The sequence below is a fragment of the Hydra viridissima genome, unplaced genomic scaffold (assembly GCF_058129835.1).
Source record: "Hydra viridissima isolate aposymbiotic clone 2 unplaced genomic scaffold, HvirCarnegie_v1 scaffold_8, whole genome shotgun sequence".
Lineage (NCBI taxonomy): Eukaryota > Metazoa > Cnidaria > Hydrozoa > Anthoathecata > Hydridae > Hydra > Hydra viridissima.
Window position 1 is genome coordinate 5,082,584 of NW_028324307.1, and position 21,345 is coordinate 5,103,928.

At 28.3% G+C, this 21,345-nt stretch overlaps 2 protein-coding genes across 3 annotated transcripts; both read left to right on the forward strand.

Moving 5' to 3' along the window:
• The first annotated feature begins 2,965 nt into the window (after window positions 1-2,965).
• LOC145187109 (STAM-binding protein-like) lies at window positions 2,966-16,337 on the forward strand. Of its 2 annotated transcripts, XM_090095111.1 has the most exons (10): window positions 2,966-3,344; window positions 4,077-4,141; window positions 4,485-4,560; window positions 9,441-9,545; window positions 9,685-10,048; window positions 10,142-10,272; window positions 10,722-10,859; window positions 14,524-14,636; window positions 15,285-15,384; window positions 15,782-16,337. In XM_090095111.1, exons 1-10 carry the CDS (start codon window positions 3,231-3,233, stop codon window positions 15,839-15,841), a joined length of 1,266 nt encoding a protein of 421 aa, XP_089951237.1. In that variant the 5' UTR covers window positions 2,966-3,230; the 3' UTR covers window positions 15,842-16,337. The 2 variants fall into 2 exon arrangements, with proteins under 2 accessions (XP_089951237.1, XP_089951238.1); XM_090095112.1 differs by lacking the exons at window positions 2,966-3,344; window positions 4,077-4,141; window positions 4,485-4,560 and adding exons at window positions 4,793-4,807; window positions 6,027-6,206.
• Window positions 16,338-20,120: 3,783 nt separating this feature from the next.
• On the forward strand, window positions 20,121-21,344 carry LOC149884705 (uncharacterized). Its single transcript, XM_090094549.1, has 2 exons — window positions 20,121-20,183; window positions 20,886-21,344. Exons 1-2 carry the CDS (start codon window positions 20,121-20,123, stop codon window positions 21,342-21,344), a joined length of 522 nt encoding a protein of 173 aa, XP_089950675.1.
• Window position 21,345: the final 1 nt, after the last annotated feature.

Below are 21,345 nucleotides of genomic sequence, written 5' to 3' on the forward strand. Positions count from 1 at the left end.
CATTAATCGCTGTGGAGGAGTGCACTTGTACAATGGAAAAATTGAATTTGGTTTTGTTTCAATTTATACAGAGAAACAAATTGTTGGTATAAATGACAAGGATTTTGATGCTTACTTTGATGGTACAAAGTGGACTGCTAAATATAAATGGAAACAAGGTCAACCACAACTAAGAAATTCTGTCGCGCAGTACAAGGTAAAACCCCAGTTGGTACCTCAATTTAATAATGAGATGGACTTATGGGTGAAAAATGGCTGGTTGAAACCATGCAACAAAGAAGAAAAAAGTACAGAAGGGATTGTCCCGTTAATGGCTGTTGAGCAGGAAAATAAAGGAAAGGTACGACCTGTTCTGGACTTTCGCGAATTGAATCAGTACGTTAATTCGCATAATGCCGCAAGTGATGCATGTGATGAAAAAGTTAGAAAATGGAGAACTCTTGGTGACAAATTTGCAACACTCGATCTTAGATGCGCGTATATGCAAGTACACATCGATCCGAGTTTGTGGGAGCATCAGAGGGTAATCTACAAAGAAGAAAAATACTATCTTACACGTCTTGGTTTTGGGTTAAATTCTGCTCCAAAAATAATGTCTTCAATCTTAGGCAGCGTGTTGAATCTAGATGCAGATGTTAGTGAAGCAACTGACCACTACATTGACGATATAATTGTTAATTTGGAAAAAACATCAGTTGAAAAGGTTGTAAATCATTTGGCGCGTTATGGATTGGTAACCAAAGAGCCAGAGCAATGTGATACTGCACGAGTATTGGGTTTGCAACTATTTAGAAATGAAAAAAAGGAGCTTTGTTGGAAACGAGGAAACACCATTCCAAAGTCACAAGATATCAAAACTGAAAAAGTAACACGACGGAAACTTTTTTCGATATGTGGACACTTGTTAGGTCACTATCCTGTTGGAGGTTGGCTCAGAATTGCCTGCAGTTTTATAAAACGACATAGTCAAGGAGATGCTTGGGATGATCTAATCGGAGATCAAGCTCAGTCATGGTTGATTGAAATATTGCGCCGATTGGAAGTTAGCGATTCTGTGAGAGGAAAATGGAATGCTGAAGGAATTCAAAATGGAGCGACATTGTGGTGTGATGCAAGCAGCATGGCAATGGGGGTTGCTATAGAATACAATGGCGTAATAATTGAGGATGCAGCCTGGCTTCGAAGTATAAATGATGTCATGCATATTAATATTGCTGAATTAGATGCTGTGGTGCGTGGGATAAACCTAGCTGCTAAGTGGCATATAAAGAATTTGTCAGTATTCACTGATTCAGTAACAGTTCATGGATGGTTAAAAAGTATGCTGACTGAAAGTCATAGGGTTCGATCAAATGGATTATCAGAAATGCTTATTAAAAGAAGACTTTCTCTATTGCAAGACTTAATAAAAGAATATAATATAAACATCACATTGAAATGGGTTCCGTCCTCCAAAAACAAAGCTGACGTGTTCAAAAGAGTTCCAAAAACTTGGATAAATGAACTTTCAAAAAAAAATACTAAAGAACTAGCTGGGGTAAGTATTGCTGAGGAAATTCGTAATTGTCACTCAAAGCATCATTTTGGCGTTAATCGGACAATGTTTACAGTGCAACGAAGACTTCCGCACGTATTAAGAAAAGACGTTGAAGAATGTGTTCGCAATTGTTGCCAATGTAATTCAATTGATCCAGCACCAGTAAAATGGGAAAATGGAGTGCTAGATGTACCAGACACATGGTATAGAATTGCTTGTGATGTGACTCACTATAAAGGGTCGCCATATTTAACAATGATTGACTGTGGACCAAGTCGGTTTGCAGTTTGGAGAAAGTTGCCGTGCGAAGATACCAAAAGTGTAGTAAATCAATTGGAATCCGTATTTAGGGAGCATGGCCCACCGCAAGAACTGTTGATGGATAATGGAGCGGTGTTTAAATCCAAAGAATTTTCAAACATATGTGAAAAATGGTGTGTAAAAAGGAAGTATAGATGCGCATATAGACCTTCAGGGAATGGGATAGTGGAGCGTAACCACCGCACAGTAAAACGAACAGCTGCGAGGGCACAAATATGTCCGTTACTAGCGGTATTTTGGTACAATGCAACACCAACGGTGGGAACAAATGAGAAATCTGCACCTGCTTCTCAGAAAAATATGTACGTCTGGCGTCTACCAATTCAAGAGGAGAAAAACACTGAAACTCAGGAAAGATCACAACGAGTTATGGAAACTTATGGAAATGGAGAAAAAGTTTACGTTCGCCCTGCTGATGCAAAGTGCACTTCAGTTTGGAAAATTGGTACTGTAACTGACATACTCACAAACACAAATATTGAAATTGATGGTGTACCAAGACATGTGCGAGATGTGAGAATAGCTCCTGCCTCAAATGTTTCAAACGCTTCAAGAGAAACTATTATCAGTGAAAAGATCGACAGCGATGAAAGTGATTTTGAAGATTTAGACATTTTTGCTGCACAAGAGGAAGAAACCGAAGAAACAGTTGTTGACGATGAGGAGGAAGCTGGTGGCAGAGAAATCGTCGAAAATTTATTACCAGCGATCAGACGATCAACCAGAGAAAGGACAAAGCCGACATATTTAAATGACTATGTTACTTAAGAACTTTAGTTCTTGGGGTGATGTGATAATAGCTGATCGTTATGAAACTTTATTTTTACGTTTATAAAATTCTTGTCATTAAAGTTAATTGATGTAAGTTATGAGTCAAGTCATACGCTATTTTTGTAGTTGTCGTATTTACATTTTATGACTTGACTAATAACTTAGTCAAGTCGTACGCTATTTTTGTACATAATTACGCCCTCGAGAATTTTTTGTTTCTGTATAAAAGTTGTAAAAGAATTGAATAAAAAACAGTAGAAAGTAAAAGTAAACAAAGTTGTTGTATTTACAAGGTGATCAACAATAACAAGACTCTATGATAAAAAAAAAAACTTTATGTCTTCTTGTTTTATCATTTTATTTCTTATAAGTATGTTGTTTTGTAAACATATTTTAATGGCAAAACAAAAATAAACGTACAAAGTTCTTCGAAACTCTTGTTTAGAATTATTCAGTGGCTAAACACAAGCGGTCCGCACATAAAGAAAGAACATGCAAATACTGCCTTAAAAAATATTGTTGAGTTAAGCAGATATTTTTCTTGATTCTGAAAGCTTTTCTAATATTACCTTTTCACCTATTTGCTTCTTACGATTTGCTGATGGATCCATCTAAAAGAATCAAACTTCTTGTAAATAAAGCTAATGATTTTCCATTCGATTTAAAGATACCCGTGATTCGCTATACTCGTTCTTTAAAGGAGTTGCAGAGAATGGTATGATACGTATTTTGATACTTAAATTCTTAAATTATATGTTACATTTCTTCGAATTGGTTTAGGTTGGAATATTCTCTTAAATATCTGATAACTTTAAATAAGCAACTTACTTATGAGAATGGTTTGGGCAATAACTTTTAAAGCCCTATTTTTAAATAGCATATCTAATCTTAGATTAAGCTCTGTTTGACAATCTTGTTTAAATAGGAGAGTGAAATGAAATATTACTTGCTGTTAAGTTCCTGTTTTTAAAAGATAGTTAGAAAATTATACATCTTTAAATGGAATTTTTGTATTTTATGCATGAATGATATGAAGTTCATCATGATGTCAACAAGATTATTTGTCATAAATTTACTTATCTAATAACATTATCATACAAATTTTTGTATTTTAAAACATATTATACAATAATTTCTGTGCCATTTCTTAAATTTAATTTTATGTTATGTTATATATATTTTTACTGATTTATTTACTAAATGAGTTTTTAAATTTCATTTCATAAATAAATTAATAAAAAAGAAGAAAAAAAAAACTTAAGAAAATTAATTTTAAGAAATGGCACAAAATAGTTGCAAAAAAAATTAACTATAACTGTTTAATTCATATATAGAGTTTAAATAAATTGAATTCAAGTTTAAATTCTTTGTTTGTTTGTAGTTTTCAGGTTTAAAAAATGTATCTCTTTTTGTTAATCATTTTGTAACATTTTTTCTATAATTTTAGGCAGTTATTTATGCCCAAGAGAATGAAAATGAAAATGCATTTATCCTTTACATGAAGCTCATAACGTAAGTGTTTAATAAAGTTACTATATGTTATCAATTAAAAAATGTTGAACTTTTATATAAATGAAAAGATAATATTATGTTTTTTTCTTATTATTGTTATTTTTTATTATTAAATATTTTATAGTGCTATTACTTTTTACTTTTTTATAAGAAAAATTAAAGATTTTTTTTAACTCCAAGTTCCTCTCATTTTTCTTGATAATCTAAACAGAGTTAGTGAGAATAATAAGAATTCTTTTTATTCCTCACTGAAAAGAATCAGAGATATTTGGTTTTTGACTTCTTATTGTACTCATTACATTTTATCTTTTATTTTAATAAGGTAATTTTACTTTCTATATAGTCTTTCTGTCGAAAAGTTGCCAAAACATCCTCAATATAACAGTTTGGATCCAGAGCAAAAGATTATTATCAATAAAGTAAGTTACTTTTGTTCTCAATTTAGTAATCACTAAGTATCAAAAAATTCACTTAAATGATAAGTGTAGTAGGTATTCAGGTCATAAAGTATTCCATTTTCTATTTGTAGGAGGGGTAACAGAGAGGAAATTGCTGAAATGAAGCTGCCTGTAAATGGCATAGTTTTGTAAGGGCATATATATTAGATCTAGAAGTCACTACCATAAGCCACTATAAGCCAATGTGGGTTTGTGAAGCTATAAATAGGTATTACTAGCTCTACTTAAGCATGTGGAAAAAACAAAATTGATTTCAAATCTGTTTTTGTTGATCAAAGTGACACTGAAAATAGTCATTTAGAAGCTGCCAAAGCATGCTTTCACATTTTAAATAGTTTGATTCTGGATTTTACCTGGTCATGTAATGTAGAAATTCATGTGGAGGTGCTTCCAATGGGGGTTATCAAATTTTTACCATTCATGCAACAGAATCCTGGTGTTTCTCCATTGAGTTTTTTCGCAAAATTGGCAGATGTTCATTTTTTTATTACAAGTGTTTATGCTTGTAATATTCTTTTGGTGTGTTGCAGTAGAATGCTTCATTTGTTAAGTAGTACTAATTATTTGTCCTTGTCTGAACTTCTTGTAAGTTGACATTTTCATAGGTGGCTTGCACTCACAGTCTTACGTTATAAGGTTGTGTTGTAATTCTTAGTTCTTTAATTTTATTCATTTTATTGTTCTTTGTTTTCTCTTCTTCTCATGGTATTCTTTTTTTTTTTTTGTTAGGAATGTAAATAAATCTTGTGCTCTTTACAGTTTCATTTTTTACCGTTGTTTTTGTTTTTGCTGTTTTACTTCAGAACTGGCAAGATCTTTTCCTCTTTTAAGTTTGGGAATTGTATAAAATATAGCTGAAATCAGCTTTTTAGTAACAAATGTTCTAAGTACATTTTCATTAGTCACATTTCACTGTTTTTTTTTGTTCACCCACTGCACATTGAAATTTTCACTTTTTTTTTTGGTTTTTCTTTTTATGAGTGATAAGAAATTGACTTTTGAACCCATGGTGGATTTTGCTTTATATACCCTCACCCATATAAAAAAAGACTTAAAACAGTCCACAATGCTCCAGAACATTCTGCAATGTTCAAGAGTGTTAAGGAATGATCTGGAATGTTTCTAAAAATCCCAAAACATCCTAAAATATTCTGGATTGTTGTGGTATGCTCTTGAATGTCCTGGAATGTTCTAGAACTTTTTAGAGGGAAAGTTATTAAGCCCTTAGCATGCCTTTCAGGTAAAAGTTTGAACATTTTTCATAGATGGGGGATAGAGTACTACCACACCATTTAACTCCCTTGATTTTTTTGGGACTTGTTTTTGAGTTTTATTGGCTCGCACATTGTTCACTTTCTTTTATAGTATATTTTGATTGTTATATAATTTTTGACACTAATATTCACTTTAATCTTAAAATCTTTTAGTGAAAGACACCCAGACTTTTCATTCTGACATAGAAGTATTGTGGGCACCCCCACCCTTAAGGGTTTGGTGTTGAGAAAGGAATCATGTTTTGGTCTTAGGGGACACCTACATACAGGATTAAGACAAGGAGAGAAGTCTGTATGGGAAGTAGGGGCAATTAACCTTTGATGCTTGATGAGGTAAGATGAGGGATAGAGGGGGATGTTGTGTGGAATTAATACTCAAATTTTACCTTAACAGTCACCTCAATTTTAAAACCTTTTTAATACTCTACATTAATGTCTAGTAACATTAATGTATAAGCTACTTTTAACCATAAATGTTTGAAGTGTCAAATCTCTTTCCTCAATGAAAAACAACTTAAGTATGAAAAAAAATAGTAGCATGTGCAAAGGTTTACTGTATTTTTTAAAACAAGAATGAACATATCTGTATGCACAATTTTTTAACAAAAAAAAAGGTAATTTTTTAACAAAAGCAAAAAATTAAAAAAAAAGAAAATATAACAGACACAATTTCATGATTTTTATGTATGATGAGGGTATTAAAATGACTTTTAGAATGTTAGTGTAAAAATAATGTTCAGATTTCTTAGAAATTTTTTGTTGAATTGTTGATGCTATGTTGTTTTAAGGTTGAAGTGTTTTGAGTGTCTGCTATTTTGTTTGTATGTTAGAGATAAATTTTAACAATTTCTGAATGATTTTCAAAAGAAAAGAAACCAAACCAATGTGTAATGTGAAGTTTAGATGAAGAATAGATAAAAAATCTCTTGTGAAAGCATATACATTAGATCTAGAAAAAAAGCTTGTGAAAAAAAAATTGGTTTGTAAAGATTCTTATGAAAACTTTAGCAATTGAGAGAAATTCTATTACTAATAGAAACTACTGCCACTAAATAAATTCAAGTATAAGCATGGAGGGAAGATACTTTTAATACTAATTCACTCCTTTTTTTTTTTTTTTTTTTTTTGTTCTTCTTTATACAACATTCTCAACTTTTTCTTTTTAATTCTAATTACAAATGCTCATTCATATATACTGAGGGGGTAGAAAAGTTATTTGAAACAACCCAAATATTTCTCTAAAAGTTTTTGCTATTTTTTGCGTAGTGACTTAAAATTGTCAAGCACAGTAGAGTTCATATCCCCTTTTCTCTTTATTTTAAACTTCTGGAGTGTCAATGGCTTTCATAAGCAATGTGCCTGTCATCCATAGGCTTATGGTGTTATTAGCAAATCTGTTTAGGCCCTTTGTGAGTATGTCTTGCTCTCACAAATAGAATACTAAAAGGGTGGAACTGAATTTGCTGTAGAATTAACAATCAGCATTACTAAACAGATGTCCACTTTCAGCTGAGACTTTCCTTTTATTGTCACAAAAAATTTACTATACACTTTTAAAATAACCTTTAGACTTAAGCATTGCCAAAAGTTGGGGAAATATTGAATATAATTCAACATTTTTAAATAGTTTATTTAACAGTCAGCTATAAAGATAAATCCAAGTCCATTTATTATTTGATAATTTCACTTCCAGGTAGTACATATTCAACACATTATTGAACTTATTACATAAATTCAAAATACTTTTTTTACAAAATGCTTGTTATACAAAATGCCATTTCTTTTAAAACATTGTATATATTAAAGAACCATTAAGATAGTAATCAAAACGCTTTCTGATAACATCCATTTCTATGCAAGTCTTTCATTATGTTCATCTATAAAACTCCTAGATATGACTTAACTTTTTCCACTCTGCTTAAGTATTAAATTTAACTCCTAGATATGATTTACCTTTTTCATCTCTGCTTAAGTATTTCCCTGTTTACACATGGATAATCTTTAACATAAAATTATATTTAACATAAATTAATTAATTAGCATAAAATTAAGACATTAATAATGAACTTTGTCTTATTTAATTTAATTAGAAAGATTAAATCTGAAAGAGGTTTTTTTTTGTTTTTTTTTTCTAAAAAGTTGAAAAAATTCTGAAAAACTTCTGAAAGAAAAAAGAAGTTTAATTCAGAGAGGTGAGTTCAATGAGTTCAAATATTTTTTAAATTGAAAACCTCTACAACATTTAAATGCATAATTGGTATTGTATGAATGAGGTTGTTTCAAAGAATCAATAAACAGAGTGCTTAATGCTAGCAGAATTTCTCAGGTTACTTGATTATTAAAGTTAATGAATAAAAACTAGAATATAGTTACTTGTTGGTGTTAAAAAGTTTAATGACATAACCCTCAGTCCTATTGGAAAAAGTATTAGTTAGTATTGGTCACTGATGCAACTACAAAATACCCCATCACATTTTTATTATATATTACAAAAAGCAAATTCTTCAGAATCGGAAACATCTTCACTTTGCTTAATGACTTTTCAATTTGTCACTGCTGTAAGTTTTTTTAAGTCTATGTCCCATTTAAGCATTTCTTGGAAATTAATTAAGGTTACAAAAAAATGTCGTGTGATTTCATTAAAAAACTTAGTTGTTTGAATCTTTATAAACCAAGTTGATGTCACTATCAGCATCTGATGATTGTAAATCTAAATTTAAAATCATTATTTATGTCATAAGCTAAATCTGGTAAATTCACTTTAAGAGTTTTACAGCTGGCATATAATTTGCTTTTTGTTTTAATGACAGTTTTGCAAATGAACCAAAATAGCACACAGCACATTGAAAATGCCAATTTAAGATGATTTCATTAGTTTTGAATTTATTTGGAATGTTGAGTAAAAAAAACATGCCATTGATTGCTTTTCTGCATCAGAGTATTTGCTTGAAACACTCCCTGCAACATTGCAGTAAAATTTTAAATTGATCTACTAAATGAGCACATACATAAGAGAAGTATTGTGGATCTATTTTAAGTAAAAAAAACAGGGTTTATGGATTATGATAATTTAACAGAGAATCCAAGTTAAAATGTTCTACAAACCTGTTATAGAATTATTATTTTGAAAAATTTCTGAAATAATTTTTTTAATTTACTAATGGTGGCAAATTTAGAGTCTTTGAAACTTTCTTCCAATCCTTGTAAACATTTTTCATTCCTTATAGTTTAACAGTTGTCCTCATATTACCTCAAATATGAAAGTGTTTTTTTTTGTTGTTTTTTTTAATGTCTTTAGTCTTAAATTTTTTACATATATTTTAATCATGGAAAGAATATTACAAATTTAACTCTATTAGTTCTTTTTATTGAAAGCATTAAATTGATTTTAAGTTGTCACCATTTCTTTAGAAATGTTAAATGAAATGTTTTACAAAATTATTTGTGATAATTTGCTTTTTCTTTAATACCAGTGTAATAATTTTAAAAATATATTTATAAATTTAGCATGATTTGCTTCTTTTTTATGGAATTGCCTGTAAAATATCAATTATATTCTTCCTATAGAACTGTGTATCTGCTTTATCAGCAGCTGAAGAATTGAAGAAGAAAATTATGAAGTTATATCAAAAGGACTATCAGCAGTTTCATGAAAATCAACAAGCTGAAGAAGTTAGATTTAAATGTTTTTTAAAATTTGAATAAAACATTTTTGTTTTACAGCTATAAATAAATCAGTTATAAGGAAGATATCTTTTTTTTTAATGTATCACTTTGTAAAGAATTAACCTAATTACAAATTTTTATGTAGAAAATCAGATCAGATCTGCAGCAGAAATCAACATCTCAAATAGTGACATCAACCACTGCTATTTCTTCACCATCCTCTGTAAGTCAAAGTGATGAGTCAAATGGTATTAATAAAAATCATATCACACTCCCTTCTTATTCAACTGTTCCAAAGATTCAACCATCAGCACCACCACCCGAAACAGATTTTTTAGTTGATAATACATTACATACAATATCTAAAAACGAGTTTAATAGCACTATTTATAAACAAATAAATATGCAATCGGGCCCTAACTTACCCACCCAATCTGCACCAAGTGTAAATAGGTCAACTAAACCATTAAATATGATCTTTAATGATGTAAAGCAAAGTAGCATTGAAGGTACTTGCAAGTTTTTTTAATTCTATTTTTCTCAACTCTTTGCTCCTATTTAAGTAAGAAATATTTAATTAAAATAATACACTTTATTTACAGAAATGCTCTCCTTTTCGGATAATAAGCGGTTTACTATTGTACCTGGAGATTTGTCAAGAAGATTTCTTCTTCTAGCTGCTTCAAATACAAAGAGGAATATTGAAACATGTGGAATTTTGTCAGGAAAACTGGTAGTTTACATGTAGTTTTTTTTATAAATAACACTAGTCATAGCTGTTGAAAGATTTTATTGCTTTATTTGCATTTGAAATAATTCTACTATAAACAATTTTTACTCAGTAAATATGGTTTAGTAGAGAAAAGTATTTGACACAATGCAATTCTAAACAAATCCAAACAATGATATAAGTTGCGTTATATTTGATTTTAGTTGACAATATTTTTTAAATTTTGGAACTACTTTCCAAAATTCTTTTATACTTTTTTTTAATTAATATAACTTTTTTCTGTGAATATGAAAATAGAAAGCTAGACTTAAGTGTTTGTAGTTTTTATTTCATTTTTTGTAAAAATTATGCACAAGATTATATGTAGATATTCTATTTACCTATAAGATATTTACATATGTGGATATTTTGCAAAGGTCCTTTCCTAAAAACTAACAGAAATATTTATTTAGATTCAAAGTAAGTTTAAAGTCACTCATTTGATTATTCCCAAACAAAATGGCTCATCAGACTCTTGTATGACTGAGAAAGAAGAAGAAATGTTCGATATACAGGATAAACATGACTTGATTACTCTTGGTTGGATTCATGCAAGTTCTATTTTTGTTAATATTTGTTCTTATTTACAAGTTATAAAACATTAATAATCATTGATTAAAAATGATAATTCTTGACATTTTGTGTCTCAACTTTGTAAATAGTTAAACAATTCTAAAACTGTGTCATTTGAAGGACCATTAAATGAAGAATTGTGTAAAAATAGTTTGTTTATTACAAACCAACATTCGATTATTCATCAAATTAATAAGTTCTTGTTTAATTCAGACTTATATTGTCTTAGGCTTACGAAAGTCCCCTTGGAGGACATTGTTTGTTTGGAGGGTTTTTTCAGATGACTTTGTTGATTTTATCTCAAAGATCTTTAATTGGCTTTAAATCAGGAGATTGAGTTGGCCAGTTAAGCCTTTTCATCTTAATTTTCTTATCATAACTTTTAATGATACCTGTAGCATGTTTTGGGTAATTATCCTCTTAGAAGGTGTATCCTAGTCCCAATTTTCTTGCTAAATCTTGGAGGTCTTTTGCAAGATCTCAATATATAATTCCTTCATGATTTCATCTGTGTGCCTTTAGATCTGTAGATGTTGTTATTTGACTCATATTGCTATAGGAACTTCTCCAAAAGAATTCTGAATTGCATCACATGCAAATTTAAACTGTTTTTTCTGATTATTCTGGCTGGTTTATCGCTTCTAGACAGCATAAAATTTTAATAAGTTGTGATTTGTTAGTACTCTTGCTATTGTAGACATACTGGCTGCTATTCTAATTTCATTTTCAATTTCTAATTGGATTAATGGTGTATCTTTATTTTCTTTAATATTTGTGTTTGGAGGTACTTCACTTTTTCAGTTTAATTATATTATTCTGATGCTCTGCACTGTGGCCACAGGAATTTTGTATTTTGTTGCTAGAAATATTTTAGCCTTGGAGAGTTTGTAATTTTCTCAGTGGTAATGTCCCATTTTTCAGTCTGTCATTAATCATGTTTCTTTATTTTTTCTATCTGTTATCTAAAAAAAATTAGACACTTAGAAAAAGGTTTGGTTCTTAATAGTTAATAATACATTAATTTTAAATACAAAATTTTGATGAATGAATTATTCACACAAGTTTGAGTCTCTAGTGAATACATGCTGACTGAAGGATTAATTTTGAAGGTTACTGTAACTTGTAATTTGCTCCATCATGTAATACTAATTATAATTTTAAAAATTTATGTAAAGAAACTTGGATTAATTTTAATTTGCTAAAAACTGCATCAAATGTAGGTTAGTATATGCCTAATAGGTGTATAAGTAGAGGAAGTTTGTGTATCTAGGGCAGGATTTTTTCCATTCCAATTTAAGGCCTAAGACTTGTCTAAAAATGTTAAAATTGATACAATCACATCTCTATACTAATTCTTTCTGTTGATATAAGTATAATGACTAAAAATTAAAAAGTCTGTCATATAGAAAAGTTTGAAAATTATTGGCCCTGAGGAACATTTGCTTTTTTTTTTATTGTACCTAGGGTTAACAGCTATTCTGAAAATCAGGTTTAACTCCGTAATCAATAAAAACAAAGATAGACACATAGATTTTATTAATTATTTGTTTAATATTAGATTGTTTTCTAGAAATTTATCTAGTGTTATATAGAGGTGCTATCTTAAAATTTACAATATTTAAAAATCTTTATCGTTGCTGATTCTATTTGAATCAGAGATTATAAACAAGTTTTTGCCTTTATAATTTTTGTTGCATGTTGAAGTACAATATGATTCTTTCTGGAGTGTCAGTGAGAACTCTCAATTTACCTGGTTTTCTACATCCTTTTTTAGATGAATGAGGTTTTGCTTTTGGAAAAGGACAGACCTGTTCTGGCGTTATACATTAAATAGATTTTGATAGAGAAAAGTCTTTTTCTATAGCTGACGAATCCTTTTCTTGTACAGGAATAGAACTATTTTGTGAATTTAATGATGAATCTTTAATTAAATCTTTTTTTGTCAGAAATATAATTATTTGGACAATTTAATGCTGGATCAGGTTTGTCAGTTATATTTAAACTCAAATATTCATCATTAGTGAATATTTTTTGATAACTACCCATACACCAGACACAAGAAAACCTGCTAGAATGTTTAAAGACGTAAATGCCAAAGGATAAGATTTGCTAATGTTGTCTGCAACATCATATATGGTGATTGGCTTTCCTGGGTTTGATAGTATCCAATAATAATAATAATAATAATAATAATAATAATAATAATAATAATAATAATAATAATAATAATAATAATAATAATAATAATAATAATAATAATAATAATAATGATAATAATAATAATGATAATAATAATAATAATAATAATAATAATAATAATAATAATAATAATAATAATAATAATAATAATAATAATAATATAATGATAATAATAATAATAATAATAATAGTAATAATAATAATAATAATAATGATAATAATAATAATAATAATAATAATAATAATAATAATAATAATAATAATAATAATAATAATAATAATAATATAATGATAATAATAATAATAATAATAATAATAATGATAATAATAATAATAATAATAATAATAATAATAATAATAATAATAATAATAATAATAATAATAATAATAATAATAATAATAATAATAATAATATAATGATAATAATAATAATAATAATAATAATGATAATAATAATAATAATAATAATAATAATAATAATAATAATAATAATAATAATAATAATAATAATAATAATATAATGATAATAATAATAATAATAATAATAATAATAATAATAATAATAATAATAATAATAATAATAATAATAATAATGATAATAATAATAATAATAATAATAATAATAATAATAATAATAATAATAATAATAATAATAATAATATAATGATAATGATAATGATAATGATAATAATAATAATAATAATAATAATAATAATAATAATAATAATAATAATAATAATAATAATAATAATAATAATAATAATAATAATAGAATTAAACAATCTATCTTGTAATCAAACAAAAGGCCCTAGATACAAGCAACGTTTATGGCCCTAGGTACAAGACTTGATCACCTCATGCAAAACATCTATTAAAATACATGCATTGAGAGGAAACGTTTTGAATATCACATTTAGTACTTAAGTAACAGATAGTTTAATATACAAAAACTTATAGAAAAGCATTTCCTTTTGGATTGTAAAACAATATAAGCTTTTTTTGATGGTCTATGGCAAAACTTTGCTATAGATCATCAAAAAATGTTTTCCAGTAATAATTTGCCATGGGAATGCTCTTTGAGACACAAAATAGGATTAAGAAATTTGTATAACCATTCATCTAACTGAGAAGCATAACTTTGACCTTAATAGTTTGAAAATAAAGTGGGGTGGCCTGAGGTACAAGGAGGTCCTAGGTACATTAACTTCCCCTGACAAACTAGAACTAAGTTTAAAAAGATTATTGGATCCAAGAAATAAAAAGTTCTTTGTTAATGATTTTAAAGCGCTTCTTTCGAAGGTTAGTAGCATAAACTTCAACTTGAGCAAATACGCAAATACTGTTGACCTATCTTATTTGTTTGATTTTAAAGGCATAGCAAGTTGTTCTGACTGTCAATCTCTCCTGGACTTACCCTAACTATCTCATTTTTTAACTATTTAGACTCATCCTTCTCAGACATGTTTTTTATCAAGTGTAGATCTACACACACAATGTTCTTACCAACAACTGCTACCTGAAGCAGTCGCTATTGTTTGTTCGCCAAAGTATGACACGTAAGTATTCACTTTGTATTTTTAAAATTAAGTTTATTTAAACAAAAACTTATTCTGTAAAGATTTTTAAATACATTTAATAATTTTGAAGTTGAAAAAAAAAGAAATTTCAACTAATAAGTAATTACACTCTCAATTAAATGTAAGGAAAGTTTGATGAAAACTAGCTTTTTCAATTCAGTTCTGTGGTTAAAATACTCTAGAAAGTCTAATCAGTAATTTCACTATAGCAGACATTTTTTCATACTTACATAATGTTAATTACAAAAAAAAAAACAATTTTTGTAATAACTACTACAAAAAATCTTCCTCTTTGAAATTTACTTCAATAAATTAAAAATAATCTACTTAACTGTTAATACTAAAATATTTTGATTTAAATATAAATATCTTAGTATAAAGAAATAATTGGAAATAACTGTCAAAAACCTTACTACTATCATTCACATTACCATTGAAGATATGTTAAATACTTAGAGTTTAACCAAATCACTTTCTAGTAAAGTTTTCAAGGCTTTATTATATAGATGATTTTATTACAAATTTATCAAATTCATGCTTTAATTTAACATAGAGCCGATAAGTTTAACCAAAGTACTATGATATTTGCTATGTTCAATAATTTTGTTTCAATTGCTAATCCTTTAGAATCGGAATGTATCGTCTAACTACACACGGATTAAAGATCATAGCAAATTGTACTCAAAATGGTTTCCATCCACATATTAAGGAACCTCCGCTCTTCGAGGTGCCAGTGTTTCTATTTCAGATCTTTTAAAATTAATTCTTGATCAAATTTTCCAATTTTTAAAAATTTGGGTTCATAATTTTTAGATTTACCTAAAGTTTTCACCATTGGTTCATACTATTAGTAAAACAAATATTTATAAAACTTCAGCTCAAAATATGCTTTAAACTATTTGTATGGTAAAATTTTTATGTTTGAAAATATTGAATCTGCAAAAAGTTAAAAACATTTAAAAAGATATTAAAAGTTAGTTTTAAAAAAAAAGATTTCAAATTCTGATAAATCGTGAACTATTTTATCTTCTGAGCTGAAATTTTGTATTATTTTGAAATTTTATGCAAAATTTATGATTACTTGATATGATCAATTATCTTGCGATAATTATTCGTACTGTTAGGAGTCTTCTACGATAAAAGTCGACGAATTTTACGAAATCATCGTAGTGGATTTGCGGTAATCTTTATTTCCATAAGTATTTCATGTAAAATCTTTAAATAAAAACTAATATTTCTTTGGCATTTGTCATTGTTTATTTAATAATGTTTAACTTTCGAATCATTAATTGCCAAATATGTAAAGAGTGGACTAAAATTTAACTACAAAATGAGAGGAAACAAAAAAATAAAAGGTTTCTAGAAGTTCTTATTGTAGATTATAGATATATTGAAGATTATTATTGTAGATGGTAGATTTTAGAAGTATTCAAAACACTCTAACTACTCTTTGACACGTGCGTTGATGAAAATAAAAATTGTTATTTCAATTCATTCTATTATGTCTATCACTTAATAAGAATTGAAGGTGGAGTTGAAATGAAGGGTTTTTTGCATACTTCAATGAAACTTACACTAAAGTGATTAATCTGTAAAAACATGAAGAAATTTTAATGCTTTATTTTAACTTCATGTAAACGGAAGATGAATAAATGTTTGAAGAAAAGTATTCTTAATTAAGTTATTTGTTCTTATTTTTCTATTATTTTGGGAGATTTCCACAATTGGAAAAGGCTTCAATAAAATAGTTCTACGGCGATTTGGGGAAGGGGTTCTTATTTTTTGCTGCTGTCTCAGAATTTTTCAATTCTTGGGAGCAGGAAATTTCATGCTGTTCCCGGATTTGGGGAATTTATTTTGTATTTACGTGGTGGACGGCTTAACAATAAACTAGTTTAATTTTTGTCAAGATAATGCACACTAGGAGGAATATGTATGTATGTATGTATGTATGTATGTATGTATGTATGTATGTATGTATGTATGTATGTATGTATGTATGTATGTATGTAGCTTTAATCCAGAAGTTTAGAAGGGAAGGAAAGGGAAGAAATGAATTTTGGTCACTGAATAGAATAGAGTTTGAACAATATTTAAAAAAAAAGTTTGAAGAGTATCGTGCATAATTGTTCTTTAATAACTATTTCGCTTACGAAGTCACAAAATACACGTTTTCGTTAACTGATAAAAAATTATGAACTTTTCTCATAAAGAATAAAATGCACGAGGCCTTTGTTTGCGTTATTACAAAATAATATGTTCAAATTAAAGATTTATCTTTGACTATTAGCCAGGTTTTTTGAAAGTTCGTCCACGGTGCAAAAGAATTAGTGTTTTTAATTTAACTTGCAAACGTTTTTATATGTTGCTGTGTGGACGGACTTCTAAATTAAATCAAAAGTTGTGAAATTAGATTTAGGGCCTGTTTATATGGAAAGCGGGCTGGCTCGACAAGCGAGCCAGCCCGTTTGCCGAGATGACGACGTCATCAATATATTAATTTTATTTTGCGTTTATATGAATAAACGAGCTGGCCCGGATAGCGATCCGGGCTAGTTCGTTTATTCATATAAACGCAAAATAAAATTAAGTTAAAATAAGAACGACGTCGATATCTCGGCAAACGGGCTGGCTCGCTTGCCGAGCCGGCCCGCTTTTCATATAAACAGGCTCTTAATTGATAATGGGTGTGCTTTTCACGAGCACTTAAGTTGCAATGATAGTTTTAAAAAGTCTTGCATCTACCAAGATATAGATAAAAGATGGAACTTTTAAAATGTTGATACGGTTTCAAAAACACAAAGCACTTAGGTTATATATATATATATATATATATATATATATATATATATATATATGTATGTATGTATGTGTAAAAACCTTAATAGAAAGATGATGCAACAAGGAAGAAAACCTTTCTTCACTGTGGATGAAATGAGAGGTCAAATCGAAACAGTTTTCGATTTGACCTCTCATTTCATCCACAGTGAAGAAAGGTTTCACTTCTGGTAAGTGATTAAAAATCACTTCTGGTAAGTAATTAAACAAACCCAAGTCTATTTAGAATAATCCAAATGCGAGCTAATGGACTTGGATACTCACGACAAATAAAACCATAAATTTATCTGAACACTTTTATGAGTATCGTTCAAGACAGTTATTGGCTTCATAAAAGTGTTTTAACAATTTTCATTCAAGATGCATACTGTTTAAATATTACAGCTAAGCCAGACTTTTTGTTGCTAGCAAATTAGTGCTATTCGTAATAATTCATCAAGTGATAATTATATAAGTAACATTTTCAAATAACTTAAAGACAATTTTTCCCAGGTTTTTACAACTAATGATGAAGTAAAATAAAAAGATAACTGTGCTGAGCTTGAACCGGTTTTACATATTCTTAGTTATATATTCATATTCTTTTAATTTTTACAACGGGATTTACATAAAAACTCACTTTTTTTATAACTGCCATGTTTTTAATCCATTGGTAGCTTTTAATCTCCTAACTGTGGGGTAATTATGGACTACCTATCTATGAACTATATGTACTATATGTAAAATTCTACATGAATTGTATGTAAAATTCTAAAACGTAAAAGCTACTTTTTATACTTGAATTAAAATTGCTAAAATTGAGTTGAAGTTTTAATTTTTTCTAACTAAAAAAGCTGCAAACTTTTTTCTCACCAAAATCAGCAGTAAAACGCAAAAAACATTTGTTATAAATAGCTAGTTTAGGTTTATTCTTATTACACAAATGTTTCTAAATTTAAATACGTATTTTGATTTAAAAGGAACATGTTAAACTTCAGTCTCAACTATGATTAACTTTTATGGGCTTTAGCAGCGTTTAGATTTTTTGTTTAATTAATTTGTTTGATTATTTGTTCAGCTTTTTACCAATAAGATATGCAGAAAAAAAGTTTTTAAAACTATTTTTTTGGTTGTCTGTAATAAAAAGTAAAAAAAGTGACAGTTTTTGACCCTTAGCTGGTTGTTTCTCTATGCTTAAAGAAATTTTGCTATCCTGGATTTAATTACAATTCAAACTTACTCCTTCCTCAATAAATTTTTTAATAAATTGGCTATTTAAAAATTGTGTTATCTATAAAAAGAAATTTTTCTGAACTCTAAAGATCAAAGTTTACTACTTTTGAAATTAAAAGTTTTAATTTCAAAAGTAGTAAACCTTGATCTTTAGAGTTCAGAAAAATTTAATTTAATAAGTTTTAATTTAAAACCCTTACTCGTTTACAACGAAAAAGTTTTGGATTTTTTTATCATACGTGTTTTACTATATTTTTTCTTTTTTTTTTTTTTTTTTTTTGGAATATACAAGCATTCATGATATATTGAAATTGTTAAAGTATAGAAATAAAGTGATGTTTTAAAAAGTATTTTGATGTTTAACCTAAACAGTATGATATTCAACCTAGTATGAATATTCTCCCTTCTGTCTAAATAAGCTTTTTGATTTCTTTTATCTTGATCATCGTTTAAACTAAAATGGAACATCAATCATTTATTTTGTTTAGATATGAAATTCTAAACCCTCAGTTCCTGTTCGTCATAAAACTATAGTATTTTGATAGCTATATTTAAAATTATTTGGTTTCAGGTTATGTTGGTGTAAATGTGTCTTATATTTTAGGGCCTGACTCATGAGTGGCCTTCATGTTCCTCGTGTATCTTTAACCCTTGAGATTGACAATACATACGTTGTCAAATATCCTCACTCATTCAATAATCTTTTGTCTTTAACTTCACGAAAACATTGAAATCTAAGTTTGTAAAATAAAAAGGTGGCTAGATTAGAAAGATTCATTTTCATTATTTTGTTGTACGTCATCATATAAAATTACAGTTTTACTTGTCTTAGATGAGGCTCTTTTTCAAAAATGAAATAGTTGCAGGTTATCAAGATCACCTTTTTCCAACCTAAGTCATCGTCAACTTTTTTGAACTGCTCTAAAACACTTGGATCAAAGCAAAGATTTAATCAAAGATTTTGTGAGAAAAAGCTGATAAAGTCACAATTGAAAGATTCTTTGTGTAGTCAACGCTATTAGTATCGAATGGAAAAGTTTGGGTTTTTTTAAAATAACTTCTGGCATTATTTGCCATAAAAGGATCGTTTATGAATGAATTTGTCGTTTATGAATGAATTTGCGCTATTGTCGTCAAAAGAATTTCCACTTCCGCTTTTTTGGCCCAAAAACAGTTACATCGAGTGGCTACAAGATATGTGTTGCATTTTTGATTGTGTACGCAGCGAAAAAGCGACAAATATTATTCCATTTTTATAGCTAGGTTTGATAAAAAATTATACCCTGTTTGCTGCGTACACAATCACACCTTTTTTGACACAATCAATAGCATCACTTAATTGACTATCTGTATACTGAAGTCTTTGTTTTCAGCTAATAGTTTTTGTCATAGTTTTTTGTTGTGCCCTTGTAGATGCACTACTTATTTTCATTTTTACGGCAAAAAGGCATAAGTGGATCATTCATTGGACATACGGTAAGTATCAAGTCAAATTTTTAGGTCATACTTGCCATAAATTCAAAAAGATTATATTTATACTATAATTATGAGCAGGTTTAATAATATTTAAGATTATTCATGTTTTATTTACTTAGTTGAAAAAACGCAAAAGTATATTTAAAGATTTGAAAAAAGAAATAAAATTTTTTAGAAAAGTATGCGAAGAGCAACTTGTTGATTGAGCAAAACATAATCCTAAGTTGCTACATCAATATGTTAATAGATTCTGCTAATGTTAAGAGTTCTATCAAGGCGTTACAAAATTTTAATGGGGATATAACAAATGATATTAGAGAAATGTTGAACTAAAAGTTTCAGGGTGTGTTTGTGATTGAAGATGATAGTAAATTAACTGAATTCGACACTTATATTGAATCTTCACTTAATTATCCTATTATAAGTTTTTATGAAGTAGCCAAAAGATTAAGCGCATTAGATATTTCAAAAAAAGATGGAACTGATTAAATAAACCCTATTGTATTAAAAAAATTGCGCGTATTTAATCCGGTTATCCATTATCATTAATGATTAGAGCATCGTTAACAAATAGTAGCTTGCCAAAACAATCTTTTAACTTCACACTATTGTATCACTCACTCTCCATATAAAAAATTAGAAAGCATACTTAGGTCGTGTTTAGAAAAAAATCTGTATGATAATAAACTCATTTGCAAAAAGCAACATGGATTTGTGAAAAGTAAATCTTGTTTAACAAATCTATCGGAAACATTAAACTTCATATCATATTGTTTAGCAAATAACATCCCAGTTGATGAAATACTCTTGGATTTATCTAAAGCTGTTGACACCGTTCATCATAAAAGACAATTACTAAAGTTGGAAGGCTATGGTATAAGAGGATTGTTTCTAAAGTGGATTGAAGCTTTCTTAAAAAATCGCAGAAAAAGGGAAGTTCTAGGCAAGTCTGAGTTGAATTTGAGAGAGGTTTTAAGTGGAATTCCTAAAGACTCGGTATTGGGCCTTTTATTGTTTGTAACACTTATAAATGAGTTGCGTAAGCTACTTGAAAGTCTCACGAAAATGTATGCTGATGATACAAAGTTATTTGCTGATATTTCTACAGAAGAAAAGGCTTTAAACCTACAAAATGATCTAGAAAATATGATTAAGTGGTAAA